This window comes from Nomascus leucogenys, chromosome 24 (genome assembly GCF_006542625.1).
Source record: "Nomascus leucogenys isolate Asia chromosome 24, Asia_NLE_v1, whole genome shotgun sequence".
Classification (NCBI taxonomy): domain Eukaryota; kingdom Metazoa; phylum Chordata; class Mammalia; order Primates; family Hylobatidae; genus Nomascus; species Nomascus leucogenys.
In genome coordinates, this window is record NC_044404.1 from 7,011,291 (window position 1) to 7,029,453 (window position 18,163).

General features: G+C 59.7%; 1 protein-coding gene across 3 annotated transcripts in view; it reads right to left on the bottom strand.

Annotated features, from left to right (window-relative positions):
• Positions 1–17,559, bottom strand: part of CHD5 (chromodomain helicase DNA binding protein 5) — a 78,446-nt gene extending 60,887 nt beyond the window's left edge. Inside the window, exons 1-2 of one of the 3 annotated variants that reach the window (XM_030805078.1) lie at positions 17,181–17,559; positions 5,219–5,346 (exon numbers count right to left, since the gene is read on the bottom strand). In XM_030805078.1, the coding sequence (XP_030660938.1) occupies positions 5,219–5,346; positions 17,181–17,259 (207 nt within the window). In that variant the 5' untranslated portion in view covers positions 17,260–17,559. The remainder of the gene's footprint in view (positions 1–5,218; positions 5,347–17,180) is intronic. The other 2 variants (XM_030805080.1, XM_030805079.1) reach the window with 2 other exon arrangements.
• Positions 17,560–18,163: the final 604 nt, after the last annotated feature.

Sequence of the window (18,163 nt, forward strand, 5' to 3'; positions counted from 1 at the left end):
CAGGCCCCTCGGCGACCTGCAGGGGAGACCAGGAGTGGCGACCCAGGAACAGCCGGAGGGAGGGAGGGACAGGGAGGGGAAGGCATTGCCAGCAACCTCCACTGTCTGGCAGGAGCAGCAGCGCACGCCAGCTTGGGAGAGTAGGGCTGGCAGAAGGCCGTGAGCCCGGCACTGACAGAGGGCTCGCCCAGCGTCCGCTCAGGGTTAAGTGGGAGAGCAGGAGGGCACAGACCCTCAGCATGGAACGGCCTCAGGTGACATCGCACATGTCTGTTGCCCATCTGTGGCCCCTGCCCTGCTGTCACCCACTGGGGCTCAGGCAAGCCAGCAAAGCCCTCATTTCTTGGAAGCAGGTGCACTTCTCTCCCTCCTCTATCCACCTGCACTGGGGAAAGCCCAGTCAAAGAGAAGGGTCTGACTCCCACGTCCCCACCTGCCTCCCCTGCCCTGAGCCTCTGCCCTGCCTCCACCACATGGAGCCCACACAGCTGGGCCTCCCACCTGCACCAGATCTCACCTGAACCCTCCTCCCCTACGAGGGGCTGGCCAAGGGTCGGGGTGCAGGGCAGAACCCTGTATCCAGCTATTTTGACATTCTAGAACTAGGCCTCCTTTTTGTGGTGTTTTTCCAAAATCTCTCCTTGCAGAGAAAGCTGCAAATAGTTCTGAAAACACCTAGCAGAGCAGTGGCCCATCAGCAGGACCTGGAGGGATGGAGCATCATCCAGTGGCAAGAAGGGAAGAAACGATCAAGAACCAGAGGTAGATTTGCAGTTCAGTATCTCAAAACATACTGAGAGGCTCGTAGACCAAGCCACATGCAGGGGAGAAGACAGAGACACAGACCAGCAAGTCCCTAACTAAGCCCCCGAACCAACCCAGCCCTAAGGTTTGAGGGCCATCAAACCACACTGCAGGCATGAAAATACAGATGACAGTTGGCCTTCGACCTTGGCACTGACCTTTCGGCTGCAGCAGCCTTAGGTGTGACTACAGGGACGCCCTACCAGAAAAATCTTAGTGGATGTGGAGTCCCCACATGAACTCCACCTGCAAAGCTGCGTTGAATGTTATGCCCAGCCTATGTGTGCCAGGAGGCAGGGGCAGGCAGGAGGGGTCTCTGCTCTGAGCCCCCACCCTGCTGAGGGCACAGCATGCGGTCATGGCCCTGGGGATCCCAATGGACAGTCCTGCCGCCCTTCCTCCTTCCCAGCTCCGCAGATGTTTCTTGGCAGAGGCCTCCCACCTCCATCTCCCTTCCCTCTAGGCCCGATGCTCCGCACACGCACCGCATCTCCTAAAAAAGGAGACATTTAAACTCAAAAGGAAGGGTGCGGAGAGTGGGTCATTCTCCATTTGGGGTCCTTCAAGATTGCGAGGGAAAAGGGAAGAATGAAATAGGAGCCTTCCCATTCACGAGTGTTATAAACAGTTATAATTTAGCACTGAATAATTGGTTGCTATGGTAACCGCTGCAGTACAGGTTGAAATCATTTCTCCCTCCTGCGCTCGCTAGGGTCTGACAGGGAGCTTCATCTACATATGCTCAGGTTCCGGCTGCAGCCCGGTTATTTTATGTAAATCAGAATCCATGACTTGCTGCCGGCCTCCCCCCACCAACAAACTGCTGCTTGCGGCCCACCTGCCCTGGCCCCTTCACCCCGTCATCCTGGAGCCACCTGGTTGGAGGCAGAGAGGGGCAGAGGGGTGAAATCCCCTTGTCTTTATCCTGGGGCCCTGAGTCTGCCAGGCAGGTGGGCAAGGGGGCACCCGGCAGCTGGGCCACGGTGTGCTCCAGACCCCCTAAGATCTGACAGCTGGACCGAGCCAGGCTCTCGAATGCAGGGGAGAGGGCACCTCTGGAGGCCTCTTGTCCATCCCAGCCCCCTTCCCCTTCCAAGAACCAGAACTGCATCTCAGTAGAGAGGAGAGAGGGTGAGGAAGGGGTGGAGTGCATAAAGAGGGAGAGGGAAATGAGGGGAGGGGGGAAGAGAGAAAAGAGGGCAAAGGAGAGACAGGAGATGCCGAGGGGTTACCAAGGTGGACACCAAGCACAGGCCAGAGGGAATGACCAAGCCTGAGACCCAGAGAGAGACAGACAAGAGCCAGAGAGAGATAGGAACCTGGACAAAAACAAAAACATATTGTCAGAGAAAGAAGCGGGAGGGAAGACCTGGGCCAGTTGGAAAAGGGAAGGCTCAGCGTGATCATGGCCCTGGGAATGAGAGAGTCGGAGAACCAGCTCTCCCAGGTCTCAAAGACCCCCTGGCCCCCAGCCCCCAAGGCCTCGCCACTGTCCAGGTGCTGCCCACCTCCCAAGCCCCCTTCCTAGCCAGGGCTGGTGCTGTACCCTGAGCCCAGGAGACGGAAGGGGAGCCAGCCCTACCTGGGGGGGATGGGGGCTCCCACAGGCCTCTGCTGCACCCCACTGGGTCCTTCTTCTGCATTTGGGAGTCAGGCCCACCCAGCCCAGTGGCCTGAGACCCAGGCCCAGGTGCTGCCCCTCTTGGCCTAGACTCCCACCCAGCTTCTAACTCAGAGGAGGTGGGCAGGGGGTGCACAGGTAGGACTCCCTGTCATGGACCACGCGGCCTCGGGGTCCTAAAATCCATATCACCCAGAGCCCATGGAGCCCAGGCCTGAGGAGTGAGGGCAGGGGCGGCAGCAGAGCAAGATTTTACAGCCTCCGCCAGACAGTCTCGGTGCCTTCATCCCAGGGCCTTGCAGCCCCAGAGCCATCTACCCCCTGCCCAGCACGAAGACCGACCTCTGGGGCCAGGGAACAGTGCCCAAAGCAGCAGAAGAGGAAGGCGGGGCTGCAGCAGGGAATTCAGGGAGCCCCTCCCAAAGGAGCTAGCTCACAGCCTCTCCTTCCCTGGGGGAGCCTCCAGGCACGCAATCCCCGCTTCCCCTGTCCTATCTCCACTTCCCCATCAAATAACAGGAACAGGGAGCTTCACCCTCTTTGAGACCCCGGGGAAGATGCAAGAGCCTCAGAGTGCAGGCCTGGGAGTCTCTGGGGCATGATGGGCCAGGCAGCAGCCTCCACACTCAGCTCCACAGACCCGGATCCCCCTCTTCACCTCACAAATCCTCTCCATGCAGCCCCCATGCTGGCCCAGTGGTAAGGGGGGTTCCTGGGAAGGGAGACACACATCCATCCCTGACACTGTGCCAGACGGGGCACAGAGCTGAGGGGCAACAGAGAAAGCAAGCAGAATTGGGCAGAGGGGCCAGGGTCTCTCCAGGGGAAGACAGGGTGGTACACACAGTCACATGCACACACGTGTGTGCACGGAGGACCAGAAGGGCCTGGATTGGCTGCAAAGCAGGTGGGGGTGGGGGCAGGGGCTTGGAGTGGCAGCAGTGGGGGTGCTGCACAGGCTATGGACCAGGGGGCCATGGGGCACAGTCAGGGCACACTCAGGAAGCTCTCCCAGGAGAGCCCAGGGCTGCAGAGGCCCCGCAAGGCAGGGGCCAGGAGAGAAGGGCCGGTAGGAGGTGGGTGAGAGGTGCTGGCTGCCGCCCCCAGCAAAGAGCACAGGGGCGGGACACACCTGGGGCAACTCTGGCCAGAAGGTTGGGGCTAACACCTCCCAGCCCCATCCTTTCCCCAGCAGTCCCTGAACTCCATGGGGACCAAGGACACAGTCCAGAGCGGGCTCTGCCCTCCCAGCGTCCCCAGGCTGACACCCAGACCAGAAGAAGAACCACAGGCTGCAGGTAGAGTTCAGAGCCCCCCAAAATGCCTCCAAGTACCCGAACAAGCCAGGGAGATAGAAATGGGGCACAGACCCGAGGCCCAGAGGCGAAGGCAGGGACCCTCGCCCCCCGCCACCACCATCTCTCCCTCCCCGGGGCTGCCAGGGGAGCTGCCAGGCTGTCATGTCACATCAGTCCCTCCTCTGCTTGAAGCCTTCCAGTGATCTCATCTGGTTCACGGGACAAGAGGCCCATGGTGCACCCCCCGCAACAGGCTCTCCCGAAACCCTCACAGCAGGGAGCGTCTCCAGCCTGGGACAAGCTCCCCAAACCCACCCCTAAGCTCTTCTGGCAGCCACCTCCCCACCTCACTCTGCAGAGAGGCCTAGATCCGGGCCCAGCGCTGCCAAGGGCACCCCCTTAGCATTAGCACCTCACCGCACCACCACTGCACCTCACCAGCTACCTCTGTGGGCCTCTCACTTGCAAGGTGGGGCCAGGCCAGTCCCCTCTAGGCAGGGGGAAAGAAAGGTGGAGAGCTGGCCTCAAGTCCCCCCGGGGCAGGCGGGAGGGGAGAAACACGCCTGGCAGGGGTGGCTGGTGGAGCTGACAGCCCTGGATTCAGATCTCAGCACCGCCACTGTGTCACTGTGTGACCTTGGCCCAGGGCACCTCTGAGCCCCCGCTCTCATGTGTGAAGTGAGGTGCCTGCCATTGCTCTCAACACAGGGTGGCTTGGAGGATCACAGGAGACGCCCAGAAGGAAGCAGACAGCATATGGTGAGGAAATGGCAGACCTCAGTGACCTAGTCCAAGTAGGAAGGACTTGAAGCTGCAAACCCACCTCAGTTTCCCCATCTGCCAACCAGCGATCATCCTTCCCATGCCACCAATTTCCAGGGCTGATAATGAGGATCAAGTGAGCCCGCGTGAAGCACAGAGAAGCACGCTCGGAATGTGTCAGCAGCGTGGGAAGACAAGGGACATGTTCGCACCGTCACACCCTGCCAACCGGAGGCAGCGGAGCATGCGGCAGCCTCGCCCATCCAGAACCAGCCGAGAACCAGGGACAAAGTGACGGGAATGCAGGGGTCACCTGCAGGTGACTGTCCCTAAACGGGGCCTTGCTTCTCTTCTCCGACTCACTTCACCTTCATCAGGTTTCAGTTTAGAGGGACGGAGTCAGCTACGGAGCAGGGAGCGGGGCAGGGAGGTAGGGAGGCACTGTGGCGACGGAATCCAGCCCTGTCCCCCGCACAGGATAGGACAACGGGAGGAAGGAAAAATGATGCTCCGACATCCTGTTCCAGAAACAGGACAGCTCACCAACGTCTTAAAAAGGCTTCCGTGCACAACGCTTCATACGAGAAACTGGTTATGCTGTTTTTCATCAAACTCGGCTCTCGGAAACCCTCAAACTCCAAGGTCCAGGGACCCCAGCCCTCCTCTGCGGCTGGGCAGACGCAGCCACAACCCCACCCGCCCCCAGCTCGCCGGCACAGGTGCTGCCCCTCACCTCTTTCTTCTTTCGCTTCCCTTTACACTTGTTTTCCTTGAGCTTCTTGGGTTTCTTCTTCTTAGGAAGGCTCACGGGCTCCACAGGGAAAAAGTCATCGAAAGCTTCAAGACCACCATCTTCTTCTTCTGGAAAAATCAGAAGGTGGCAGCAGTTACTCCTGAGCTTCCTCCAGGAGAGCCCTGGAGACACAGAGCCAGCCCTGGAGAAGCTGGGACCCCCGGACACCCAACTGTGCCAGGTCACAGCCACCCTGCCCTCCCCAAACCTGGTAAAGTGGGAGAACACAGGACAGGAGCCCCAGCTCTAGGGACTGTGTGACATCACCTCACCTCCCGGCCTTTCCTTCCCTCCTCTGTAAATGGGACAATAACCACCTGCCCCTGATAAGACAGTGTTCAGAAAACTGAACCTCCATGAACAACAAACAGAATTGCCTTGTTGCCATCACCGCCCGAGAAACAGAGCGTCTCTACCAGGAAGGAGTCAGGGCCGATAGAGCAGAGTACAGACCTCAGTGAGGCTCATCTCTCCCCTCCAGAACCACAGTGTGGCCAGAAGGTGGCTCGAGAATGCTGGACCTGCCAGGCGCGGTGGCTCATGCCTGTAATCCCAACACTTTGGGAGGCTGAGGCGAGCAGATAACCAGAGGCCAGGAGTCTGAGACCAGCCTGGCCAACACGATGAAACCCCGTCTCTACTAAAAATACAAAAATTAGCTGGGCGTGGTGGCGGGCGCCTGTAATTCCAACTACTCGGGAGGCTGAGGCTGGAGAATCACTCAAACCCAGGAGGTGGAGATTGCAGTGAGCTGGGATCGCACTGCTGCCCTCCAGCCTCGGCAACAGAGTGAGACTCTGTCTAAAAAAAAAAGAGAGAGAGAATTATGGACCACAGGGACACTCGGGTCCCATACCTGAGGACCCCAGGGGTTTGCAGGACAAACTCAACAAGGAAGATGCCAGGATACCCTATGGGTTTGACAGGATGCCGCCTTAATGGAGAATCCAAGACCATATCGTATCTCCTCCTGGATCCCGCACCTGTGCACACACAGGCACACAGGTCCACACTCCCCCACCTCCAACACACTCACATTCCAGCTGGGCACTAGAAAGCTGTGACAGTCCACAGAGAGACACGGTGCCCAGCACACGTGGGTGTTCAGGAGCTGCCCTCACCTGCACTGACTCGAAAGGCTAAGGGGGCCCTGGCCGGGCAGGCTCGGGAAGGGATTATCTTTGACGACACTGGCCACAGTCCCAGGTCTGCCTCCCTCAACCTCCAACCCAGAGGAAGGGCTGCCACGTGTCCTGGGGGGTGTGATGTGAGACCCCTGCTGTGGCGGCAGTGGCCTGGGGTCTGTCGCTCATCTGGGAAATCAGGATAGAGAAAAGGTAGCCGAGCCTGGAGTTCCCACACACTAGACATGAGCCGTGGAGGGGCTGTGGGGAGGGTCCTCTTGGCAGCACAGCAGCAATAATCAAACCATCCAAAGTAGAGACACTTCTGCCCGTGGGGGCAAAGGAGGCTTCCAGAAGGGAAGAACCTCCAAGAGTCCTCTAGAAGGGCCCACGAGAGAGCCGGCCCTTCATGCCAGCCTGCGGCCCCAGTGCCCCAGCCAGCTTGTCCTACTCGCTCTCCACCATCCCCTGTGCACTCAGGAGCACTCAGGGGAAGCTGACCAGCAAAGAGAGGCCCCTCAGCCTCAGACCCTCTGCCATGGACACCCCAGGCCTGACCCTCTGTGACAGCGGAGACACAACAGGGAGTGTCACTCAGAGTCTGAGGGTTGCCTCCAGTGGGACCCTGAGGAGGACGAGAGGTCCTGGGGCCACCAGGAGGCTTTCACCCAGGAAGGGGGCAGAGTGTCCCTGCTGGGTCAAGTTTAGAGACAGAAAGCCCCTTCCCCCGAGGAAGTTTTTGATCATAACCACCTACAGCTGGCAGTGGTGGAGCCAGGTTTGAACCCAGGCAGTCTGGTGACCGTGGTGACCCTTGGGTCAACAAAAGGGCCTCGAAGCGACCCCCAGTGTGGCCCACACGCTCAGACATACTCGCCACATGCAGACACACAGACATGCATGTGCACCCAACACTCACCTGTCACCCTCCACACAGGCCCCCACCGCCTGGCCTGGGACCCCCAGAGAGTCCTAAGCGGGGAAAGGGGGATGGAAGGGCTCCTACCCTGGGTCTCTGGGGCTCCCATTGCCCACACTATGGGTGCAGCTTTAGCCCCACCGTCCCCACTCCTCGGGAGCACCAGTGGCTCTGGCGGCTGAGCGGACGCCCCTCCCACCCCTGTATCCCACAGGGCCAGTGTGCACCAGTGGAAGGTGTTTGCACCAGTGGAAGGTGTTTGCACCGGTGGAAGGTGTTTGCACCAGTGGAAGGTGGGGGCTGCACCGCTGTCTTGGTGCCTCTCTGCACCAGGGCCTCCCTCAAGGGTGGCCAGGTGCTTGGGGCTCCCACACAGGGAGGGCACCCTGTGGAGGGCTAGGGCACACAGGGGAGCCAGCAGCAAGGGCCGTCCCTGGTGGGTTTATGTGGGTCAGGCCCCACGCAGCCAGGGGCAGGGGCTGGGCTGCTCCGGCTGACTCCGCCCCATTCCTCTGATCACTAGTGTGGGAAGGTGGGGATTTTTCAAACCAGCTGAAGACGCGCACGGGGGGGCCCCCCCCGCAGAGTCGTCCTGCAGAGCAGGTGTCAGTGGGGCAGTGGCAGGGCTGGCAGGGAGCTGTCTGTGGTGGGGCAGCCGATGGGATGCCAGTCCACAACTGCCCGCTCTGCCACCCGGCCTCCGCCTCCCCCGCCACCGCATGAGACCGCCTGGGCAGAGCCACCCCCACACCCTGGCGGTGCCCAGCACTGCTTATATAACGGGCTGTGGCTGATGCAATCTCAAGGGGGGGGCCTCTCCCTCCTGCTTCCTCCCAGCTGTCCCCTTCCAGCAGGGTGGTCCCAGACTTAGGAAACCCAGCCCAGCCCAGCACATGGTCACTGACTGGTCGCCTGACCAACAGAATGGATGAGGGTATGCACAGGTGGCTGCTGGAAGTTCTGGAAGGAAGACTGGGATCTGCCCATAGGTAAGGGGAGGACAAAGGGGGACCCCTGCTCTGGCCCTAACCCACGCCCAGAACAGGCCTTCGAGGACAAGGCCCCAGACCCTCTGCCCATGGACAGACCCCAGCTCCGTTCCCAGAAGACCTCACAGCCCAGGGCCTCTGCCTCGTGAAACCCACCTCTGAGAAGGCTCTGGAGCTGGCACACGGGGACAGGGACTCAGCCCTGCCTATCCCTGTCTCTGATGGGCCCTTCCTCTCCCCAGATGGCTTCTGGTGGGTGGCCCTGAGGCCACCACACGCCTGATTCTGTGTGATACTGCCCCCTCCACCCACCCCACACACTCCGGTCTTCAGCCAAGCCCCAGCCCCTTCCCACCCTTGGACACTCTCTGCTCCTGCAGCAGGCCCTGAGCTTTCTAAAACCAGATCTGCGGGTCACCATCCAAGCAACTCCACGGTCAGCCTTTCCCCAAGCCCAGCCTGTGCCCTTGAGCCCACCAGTCCCTCCTCCCTATGGCTCCATCTGGTGGGGACAGAGCAGAGGCCAAGAGGGATCCAAGACGCAGAGCATGCAGCCAGTGTTAAGGTGGGATCCTGCCCGTCCCGGGTGAGGGGCTCCGAGGAGGAGCAACCTCACCTCAGAACTCCTTGTCCTGCCAGCTCCTGGCCCCTCGTGGCTGCCCCACCGCCCTCCTGGCCCACCTGGCAGTGCCCTCATGCACCAGCCCTACCCCTCCAGGGCCTGAGGCTCCACAGATCCAAGCCTGCTCTAATTAAGACCCATTACCCTGTGATCACCCACCTCCTGGGGGCAGAGGCGGGGTGGGGCTGAAGTCGACCTGAGGAAGGAGAGGCACCTTCTGCTGCTTCCTCCAGAGCTCCCTCAGCCCCTCTCTAGCTCCCAGTATGCGCCAGCTCAGCTGGGGACCCCCAGGCTGGCCTAGGCTGAGCCACTGCAGGCTGCGGCCAGGCCGATGAGGTGGGCCCTTCTCAGGGTAGTGCATTGCAATAGCGGCAGTCGTGACAACTGCATACCACCTGCCAGGCTCGTGCCAGGCCCAAAGTACCTGGGACTGGTACTTTGGGCCTGGCACGAGCCTGGCAGGTGGTATGCAGTTTGTTTATTTATTTATTTATTTATTTATTTATTTTAGAGACAGAGTCGCTGGCTGGAGTGCAGTGTTATGATCATGGCTCACTGCAAGCCTCGACCTCCTGGGCTCGAGCGACCCTCCCACCTCAGCCTCCTGAGCAGCGGGGACAACACGCACAACCACCACGCCTGGCTCAGAGATGGGTTCTATTGTTATCCCCATCTGCAGATTGGGAAACTGAGGCTCAGAGGACCTCATCATTTACCTACATCTCAGTCCTACAGCTGGCAGTGGTGGAGCCAGGTTTGAACACAGGCAGTGGGCGCCCACTCCCTTGGGAAGTCTCTCCCCCAGCACCCTCCCAGAATCCAGCATTGAAACAGTTCACGCTGTGTAAACTGGCTCGGTGTATGCCCTGGGGACACTGAGGTGACTCAGGCTGGTCTGTGGTCTGGAAGGTCACAGGTCCCTCAAGAGGGTCAAGGCTGGTTCACCACACTAGTCCCCCTGCACACAGCCCCACAGCTCTGCCAGGCCCAGGCTCCAGCCACCCCACTCCTCTGGGGAGGGGCAGCAGCAGAGCAAGGACGCAGCCGCCAGGGCACTTAGCAAACACAAGGTGATCAAAACAAGAGGAAGGCGCGTGACTGTGGAGCGAAAGTTAGGTCATCTGATTCTGGGTGGTCGAAGGATTTGCAGGGGGCCAAGCCAGGAGCTGGGACGAGAACACCATCACCAGGGTGCAAAGGCTGGCAAACCTGCCAAGGACCCCACTCAACGTCCACCACTCTCTCCAGGACCTGGAGAGAGGGGCTATTTCTTTTTTTTATTTATTTATTTTTTTTTTTTTTGAGATGGAGTCTTGCTCTGTCGCCCAGGCTGGAGTGCAGTGGCGTGATCTCGGCTCACTGCAAGCTCTGCCTCCCAGGTTCACGCCATTCTCCTGCCTCAGCCTCCCGAGTAGCTGGGACTACAGGTGCCCGCCACCACCACGACCAGCTATTGTATTTTTAGTAGAGCCGGGGTTTCACTGTGTTAGCCAGGATGGTCTTGATCTCCTGACCTCGTGATCCACCCGCCTTGGCCTCCCAACGTGCTGGGATTACAGGCGTGAGCCACTGCGCCCGGCCGAGAGGGGCTATTTCTGTTCCCCACCTGGACTCCCCAACCAGCACCAAGCAGACAACAAGGCCACCAGGGGGTCAGGAGGAGGGAGCAACAGGGGCAGCAGAGGCTTCACGCTACCCTTCCTGGGGGTGATACCAGCAAGTCCCCTCCCCACTGAGCCTCTCTCTTCATCTGTGAAATGGCCCTAATGTGGCAGCCTTTCCCCCAGGGCTATGGGGAGAAGTAAAAACCGTGAATGCAAAGTGCCCGCACAATGCCTGCAGGGGCTCGGCAATGGCAGGCAGAGCCCAGGGAGACCCAGGAGGGTCAGGGCGGCAGTGGTGAAGGGCAGAGGGCAGCGGTCTCTAGTTTGGGCACTGCTGGGCCAGGGGTTCTCAGGGCCACCCTAGACGCTGGCCAAGAAGGAGTGCTCAGGCTGCCATTAGTCCTTGAACCTCCCCCCATGAGATAGGGCTTATGCTGGCAAAGGGGGGCAGTACACCCGCCCAAGAGAGGATTCATAATTTATTTATGACATTTAACAAAACCCAGACATCACCTCATTGGTGTCACATCAAAAGAAAGCATCAGTCCTGGGTGAGGAGTGGAGGGAAGAGATGGGGATAGATGATGCATTTACCCCAAGTGACTGGGGCCTGGGGGGAGTCACCCTGGGGGTGCAGGGAAGGCAGGGAGAGGCCCCAGGGCATGGGTGGGGAGGAGGAAGACAGAGTGGTGAGAGGGGAAGTCAACCTGGAGGGACAGGGAGGGACAAAAGAGAGAAAAACGGCCAGACAGAAAGGCAGAGGCAGAGGCATGACCTCAGGGGAAATGAAAACTGACAGACATGGGGACAGAGGGAGAGAGAGAGACAGGGAAGGAGAGTGAAATAAGGACAGAGCCACAGAGATAAGCAAAAGCCCAGAAAGACAGACAACACGCATTGTGTTCAGTACCCAGCTCAGAGAAGATATTCCAGAAGTCTCTGATGGGTGGATGGATAATTGTATAGCGAATGGATGGATGGTGGATGGGTAGATGGATGAATGGATGGTGGATGGATGGTGAATAGATTGATGGATGATGAATTGATGGATAGATGGTGGGTGGATGGATGGATGGATGGATGGCAGATAGATGGACGGTGGATGGATGGTGGATGGGTGGATGGTGGATGGGTGGATGGTGGATGGGTGGATGGTGGATGGGTGGATGGTGGATGGATGGTGGATGGGTGGATGGATGAATGGATGGTGGATAGATGGTGAATAGATGGATGGATGATGAATTGATGGATAGATGGTGGTGGAAGGATGGATGGTGGATGGATGGTGGATGGGTGGATGGATGAGTAGATGGTGGATGGATGGTGAATAAGTGGATGGATGGTGAATTGATGGATGATGAATTGATGGATAGATGGTGGGTGGATAGATGGATGGATGGTGGATGGAAGATGGAGGATGGACGGATGGATAAATGGATGAATGGTGGATGAATGATGGATGGATGGATGAAAGATGAATGGATAGATGGATGGACAGATGGTGGGTGGGTGGATGGATGGATGGTGGATGAAGGATGGATGGTGGGTGGGTGGATGGATGGATGGTGGATGAAGGATGGATGGTGGGTGGGTGGATGGATGCATGGTGGATGAAGGATGGATGGTGGGTGGGTGGATGGATGGATGGTGGATAAAGGATGGATGGATGGTGGATGGATGGATGAATGAATGGATAATGGATGGATGGTGGGTGGATGGTGGGTGGATGGTGGATGGTGGGTGGATGAATGAATGGTGGATGAGTGGATGGTAGATGGATGCATGGATGGATGGTGGATTAATGAATGGATGGATAATGGGTGGGTGGGTGGATGGATGGATGGTGGTGGATGGATGGTGGGCGGATGGTGGGTGGATGAATGAGTGGTGGATGAATGGATGAGTGGATGGTGGGTGGATGCATGGTTGGATCATGTATTGATGAATGGATGGATGGTGGGTGGACGGATGGATGGACGGATGGTGGATGGATGGATGCATGGATGGATGGTGGATGGATGAATGAATGGATGGTGGGTGGATGAATGGATGGTGGATGAATGGATGAGTGGATGGTGGATGGATGCATGGATGGATGGCGGATGGATGAATGGATGGATGGTGGGTGGATAGATGGATGAATGGTGGGTACAGGAATGGATGAATGGTGGGTGGTGGAGGAATGGATGGAAGCATGAATGGTGGATGGGCAGATGGATGGATGGTGGATGGGTGGATGGTGAATGGACAGATGAATGAATGGTGGATGGATGGATTGGTGGAAGGATGAATGAATGGTGGGAAGCATGGACAGACAGTGCATGGATGAATAGTGGATAGGAAGAACAAGAACAAATGGATGGATGGATGGATGGATGGATGGATGGATGGATGGATGGATGGATGAATGGATGGATATACATATGGATAGATAGGTGGATGGTGAATGGTTACTTGGTTGGTTTTGTGGGTCGACGGGTAGATGTGGGAGAGCAGGTAGATACATGGATACATGGATGGATGGATGGATGGATGGATGGATGGATGGATGGATGGTGGGAAGCATGGACGGGTGGTGCATGGATGAATAGTGAGTAGGAAGAACAGATGGATGGATGGATGGATATGGTATGGATATGGATTGATGGGCAGATGGTGAACGGTTACTTGGTTGATTTTGTAGGTGGATAGGTAGATGTGGGTGGGTAGGTAGACGGACGGATGGATGATGGGTGAGCGACTGAATGAACTGATAAAATGACAGATGGATCCTATTACCTGATCAACTTGGAATGACAATGAATAACCCACTGGCCAAGTCACTGGGCAAAGTGTGCTGGTCATTTTGCCTCCCTCCTCCCAGAAAAGAATGTTAAATACAATCAGGCTCCCTGGGACCCCCCCAAAACCATGCTTCCACAGGGGTAGGGGTGCAGGCTAAAAAGTCATGGCCTTTTGGGAATCATGACTGTCACTCTCTCCTGGCCCCTGGACCTGAGGAAGCAAGCCTAAGATACGTACACATCTAAGGCCAATTGTCACTGGGGCCAGAGTGGTAACGGTGCCTAGTCCAGACATTGCCCATTCTGGGCTCACTAGCTTTGTCTGTGATTGAGGAAAAGCTGGGCCAATGAGGCAGGGAATTTGCCAGCCCACCAGTGGCCCTAAGAGGGCTGAGAGCCACATTTTCTGAACCCCTCTCCTGCTTCCCGCCAGCCCTACCTTGGGCTTCACAGCCCTCCTCCCACCCAGGCTCCCACTCCCCTGAGCTTACTGGCTAAGGGTGCAAGTATCAGAAGCATTTCCTCGGAGAAGGCAGGACAGCTGCCCCGCCCTTGGCTGGTGCTAACTACACCAGCCACAGTTTATTGAGCACCTATCATGTGCTGGGCACTGTGGCCTCATGTTCCACATGCACTGTCTCACTGTTCCTCATAATAACCCTCTATGAGGTAGCAGTGCTATGTCCCCATACTACAAGTGGGCACACCGAGGAGAGGGCTGCGTAGCTTGTCCAAGACCACTCAGCTAATGCTCAGAGCTAGAATCCAAGGCCTCATCCCACCAGCTCTTGACCCCTAGCTTCAACCAGCCACCCCAACTCCCAGGAGAATCTGGCACCTGCTGGTCCCCCAACCAGAAGAGGCACCCACCCTGCCTTCCTCCTAGAAGCTGGCTCAGACACCTGCCTCAATGCCAGAGCTGGCTGGGGCAAACCTCCCCCTCCCCACCACCACTGCATGGGAAACAATAATTCACTGCTGAGAGTGAGCAACTCCCAGGGGGAGGTGGGAGATGAGCAGAGTCAAAGAAAAAAGATCGGACAAGTCATGAGTTCAATAGCCGTAGATTGAAAAATCACCATGACAGCTTCCAAAACACTAGCTCCTCCAGCCACAAACTTCCATGTTTTGGAACCAGCTGGCTCTGGTCTTTGGGGGTCATCGCCACTGAGCTTGGACTCAGGGCTGCATAGGGGCTATAAGGAAGAGCTCAGGGTGAGTGGGGGGCCAGCAGCGTGACTTGACAGGAGGCCTGGCTAGGGCTGTCTTCACAGCCAGAAGCTGGGGTGACCTAGGGAGTCCCAGCCCTCAGACACTGAAACCACAACCATCTCTCAGGAATGCATGGTTTCAGGTGCTGGGCATGGCAGGTTGTCGACAGTTACACTCGAAGGGGAACCCACAGATCCAGGAGGAAACTAATGACAACGTTTTGAGTATGTGGGGTGTGGTGACACAAGCATGTAGTCCCAGCTACTAGGGAGGTTGAGGCAGGAGGATCGCTTGAGTACGGGAGTTCAAATCCAGCCTGGGCAACATAGCAAAACCCCATCTCTTCCAAAGAAAGCATGACAATGTGTCTCAGAGTGACTGGAAGGCCCTTAGCAAGGGTGTCCCTCCCCATCATAACATTCGAGCTGGGACCTAAATGACCAGGAGGCAGCGGTGAGCAGAGGAAAGAGCAGGTCAGGCAGAGGTCACAGCCAGGGCCCCATGGCAGGACGGAGTGTGGAGGGTTCCAGAAGCAGCAAGGAGGCCAGTGTGGCTGCTGTGAACAAAGGGGCACAGGAGTGGACCCGGGACAAGGGTTTCAGAGGTGACTGGAGCCATGCCGGTCAGGGTCTGACTTGGATTCACGAGGTGACCCCAGCTGCTATGCAGTGGGTGGTCATAAGGACTGGGTAGAAGGCCCTGGAGGGGACCGGCAGGAGGGGACAGAGGCTTGGACCCAGAACATGGAGAGAAGCCAGGAGCCTGGGAAGGCTCTGGAGGTGGAGCAGCTGGCCTTGCTGATGGATGGGGGCTGAATCCCCAGGCCAGAGGTGCCAGAGCGGGGCGTCTCTTCTGCAGGGCTCTAGGGGCACTCCTGGAGGCTCTGGGGCCAATCCACCGACGGGGAGCATGGGTGGTGGGCAGGAGGACCAGAGCCCCACCTCTCTGGCCCAAGCAGTGAGTCGGGTGCCTACTAGACTGGGGGCACCTTCCCTGGCCTCTTCCCCTCCCCAACCTCTATGTCCCCACATAGTCAGAGGGAGCTGGAGTGTAAGATGGGAAAGACAGCCAGGGGACTCCACCAGCGGGTCGGTGCAGCCCCAGAAATGCCATTGATGCCACAAAAGGGCCACCCCCCAAACACCACAACAAACAACTTACTGAGGAAACCAGTAAACTGGCTTACTGGGGAGCCAGCCTCCTAGGTGGAAAATGGCCACTGATTTTTGTGCCTGTGCGGGGCCTCAGAGTTCCCCTCCGGAGAATGGGTCTAATTCCAAGGACCCAGGATATGACAGTCAACTATTGTCCAGGCAACCCCACCCCAAGAGAGGACTCCCCTATTCCCCGTCCCCAGCACGCTCGCTGCCAACTTGGCCTGTCTAACACGCGTGGTGAGTGCCAGGCTCCTGCAGGAGCCCAGTCACAGCATTAAAGCCACCAACTAACCAAGCAAGCAAACAGAAGAGGGCAGGGGGTGTGGCCACTTGGTGGGAATACCCTCCCCAGAAGACGCTGGCTGCTTCCTCCAACAGGAGCCGGAGGTGTCCATTTGTGGAGTCTTCTCACCCCTGCAAGTCAGAAGGGGCCAGATGCACGTTCCTGGGCCCGGGAGGGCCTCCAGCCTCCTACAAGTCTCTCCGAAGTCCAGAGAGGCCACTGACTTGGTGCAGGGAAGCCGAGAAGTAAGAGTCTCCCAGAAAGGAGGGAGAGTGGCTGACAGGGTGGGGCCCTACCCAGCTGTGCCAGGAGGGAAAATGTCCCAAACAAATGGTGAGCAGTTAACTAAAGAACTGTCCTGCAAGGCAACCCCTGGGGCGCAGCCCTGTGTATACTAAATTCTGAGAGAGATAAAAGGAGAGAGACGGTAAGGGCAGGGGCGGTGGCCCGTAGCCAAGGCAGGGTGGGCTGGGAACGGCCACCACCCTGGGCGATGGTGGGGCTGGAGACAGCGGCGGGCGCTAGGTCGCGCCAGAAGGACGCCGGCGGCCCGGTAAAGTGCTTGGGAGCGGCGGTCACAGCGCACAGAGGCCAGGAAAGAGGAGCAGGGGTCCGAGCCCGTGCGCCCCAGAGCGGAGCCCTCCTGGGCGGGAAGGGAAGCCGCCCCATCCTGGGCGCTCGACGCGTCCCCAAGCACCGCCGGTCCTCGCCCCCCTCTGGGCCCCACCCAGCCCGCCCCGCGGCCGACATGGGCCAGGGGCCGGGTCCCGCCTGCCCGCAGCGAGGCCAGAGGCGCACGGCAGCGAGACGCGAGCGCGGGATGCGCCGCTCCGGGAGCTAGCGCGATTCCCGCCCCCTTCAAGGGCACGCGGGCTGACCCTGGCAGCGCCGCGCCCCCTCCCCGCCGGGGCCCCCAGCGCAGGCCCCCGCCCGCGGTCCTCTGGCTCGCCTGGCCCGCGTCGCCGCCCATGGGGGCCCGGATCGCACCCCGCCCTTAGCCGCCCTCACGCCGCGCCCGGGCGCTCACCCAGCCTGCGCCCTTGGCCGCGCGGCGCCAGCAGGGCGGGAGCGCAGCCCCGCAGCCCGGGCGCCCCTCCTGCGCGGCGCCAGCCCGGCCGCCCGCCCCCGCCGCCCGCGCTCCAGCCCTGGGCCCGGCCTGTCTCGGCGCCCCCGCCGCTCTGGCCCCGGGCGCACCCGCGCCCGGCTCACCTGACATCTCGTCCTCGTTCTCCATCTCCTCGGCGAACAGCCGCGGCAGCTCCTCCTCGGTGCCCAATGGGCCCCGCATGCCCGGCGCGGGGAGGAGGGGAGGTGGGCGCCCCCCCTCCCGCCGGGCGCGGTGCCAGCCTTAACCCGTGCGCTGCCGGACGGGCGCGCGCGGCGGGCGAGGCGGCCTCGGCGAGAAGATGGCGGCCGCCTGCCCCCCCACCCCCCCAAACCTCCACCCCCCCCGTCTCGACCCCCCCTTTCTCTCGGCCGCCTTAGCCTGCTCCCCGCAAAGCCCGGGCGCTCCGCCCACCGCGCCCCGCAGCCTGAGTCCCGCAGCCGGCCGAGGGTGGCGGCAGCAGCGCCGGAGGCACGGCGGCACGGCGGGGGGGCGGCACACATGCCCGGATTGTGACGTCCAGTCTGGTTGCTGTGGCAACCCCATCCCATCGTTCCGGCAGCGCGACTAGTTAACAGCAGAGAACAAGTTGGGGGACTAGTCCTGAGCCGCCGGGTGAGGGTGGGGACCGGGGGGCGCCCCGGCAGGGGGAGCCGTCGAGGCGTCCGCGCGCCCGCGGACCCGACGGCCGAGCGGGCAGCCGGGGCTTGGCGAGCCCGGGCGCAGGGGAAGGCGAGGAAACACTGCCCCCGCGCACCCCGGGCAGAGCCAGCCGCCGCCGCTCGCCTGCGAAGGCGCTGGGCCCCGAGCCCCCCAAGGGCGCGGAGGCGGGGTCTTCAGGGCAGCGCGCTGCCCGCTCCCCTACTCGGTTCACAGGCGCCGGGATCCACCCCGCACCCGGCTCCGGCCTCGGCACGTTCCTAACCCCCTCTCCAAAGAGGATTAGAAGAAAAATGTGTTCCACACTTGGGGAAAAGACGCTCTGGAGACTGTGGGTCTGATTACTGCATAAAAATCCGCGCAGGCGGGCTCCCCTCACCTGCTTCCTGCTTCCCGCTCCCACCGCCCACGTGACCCCTTCCAAAAA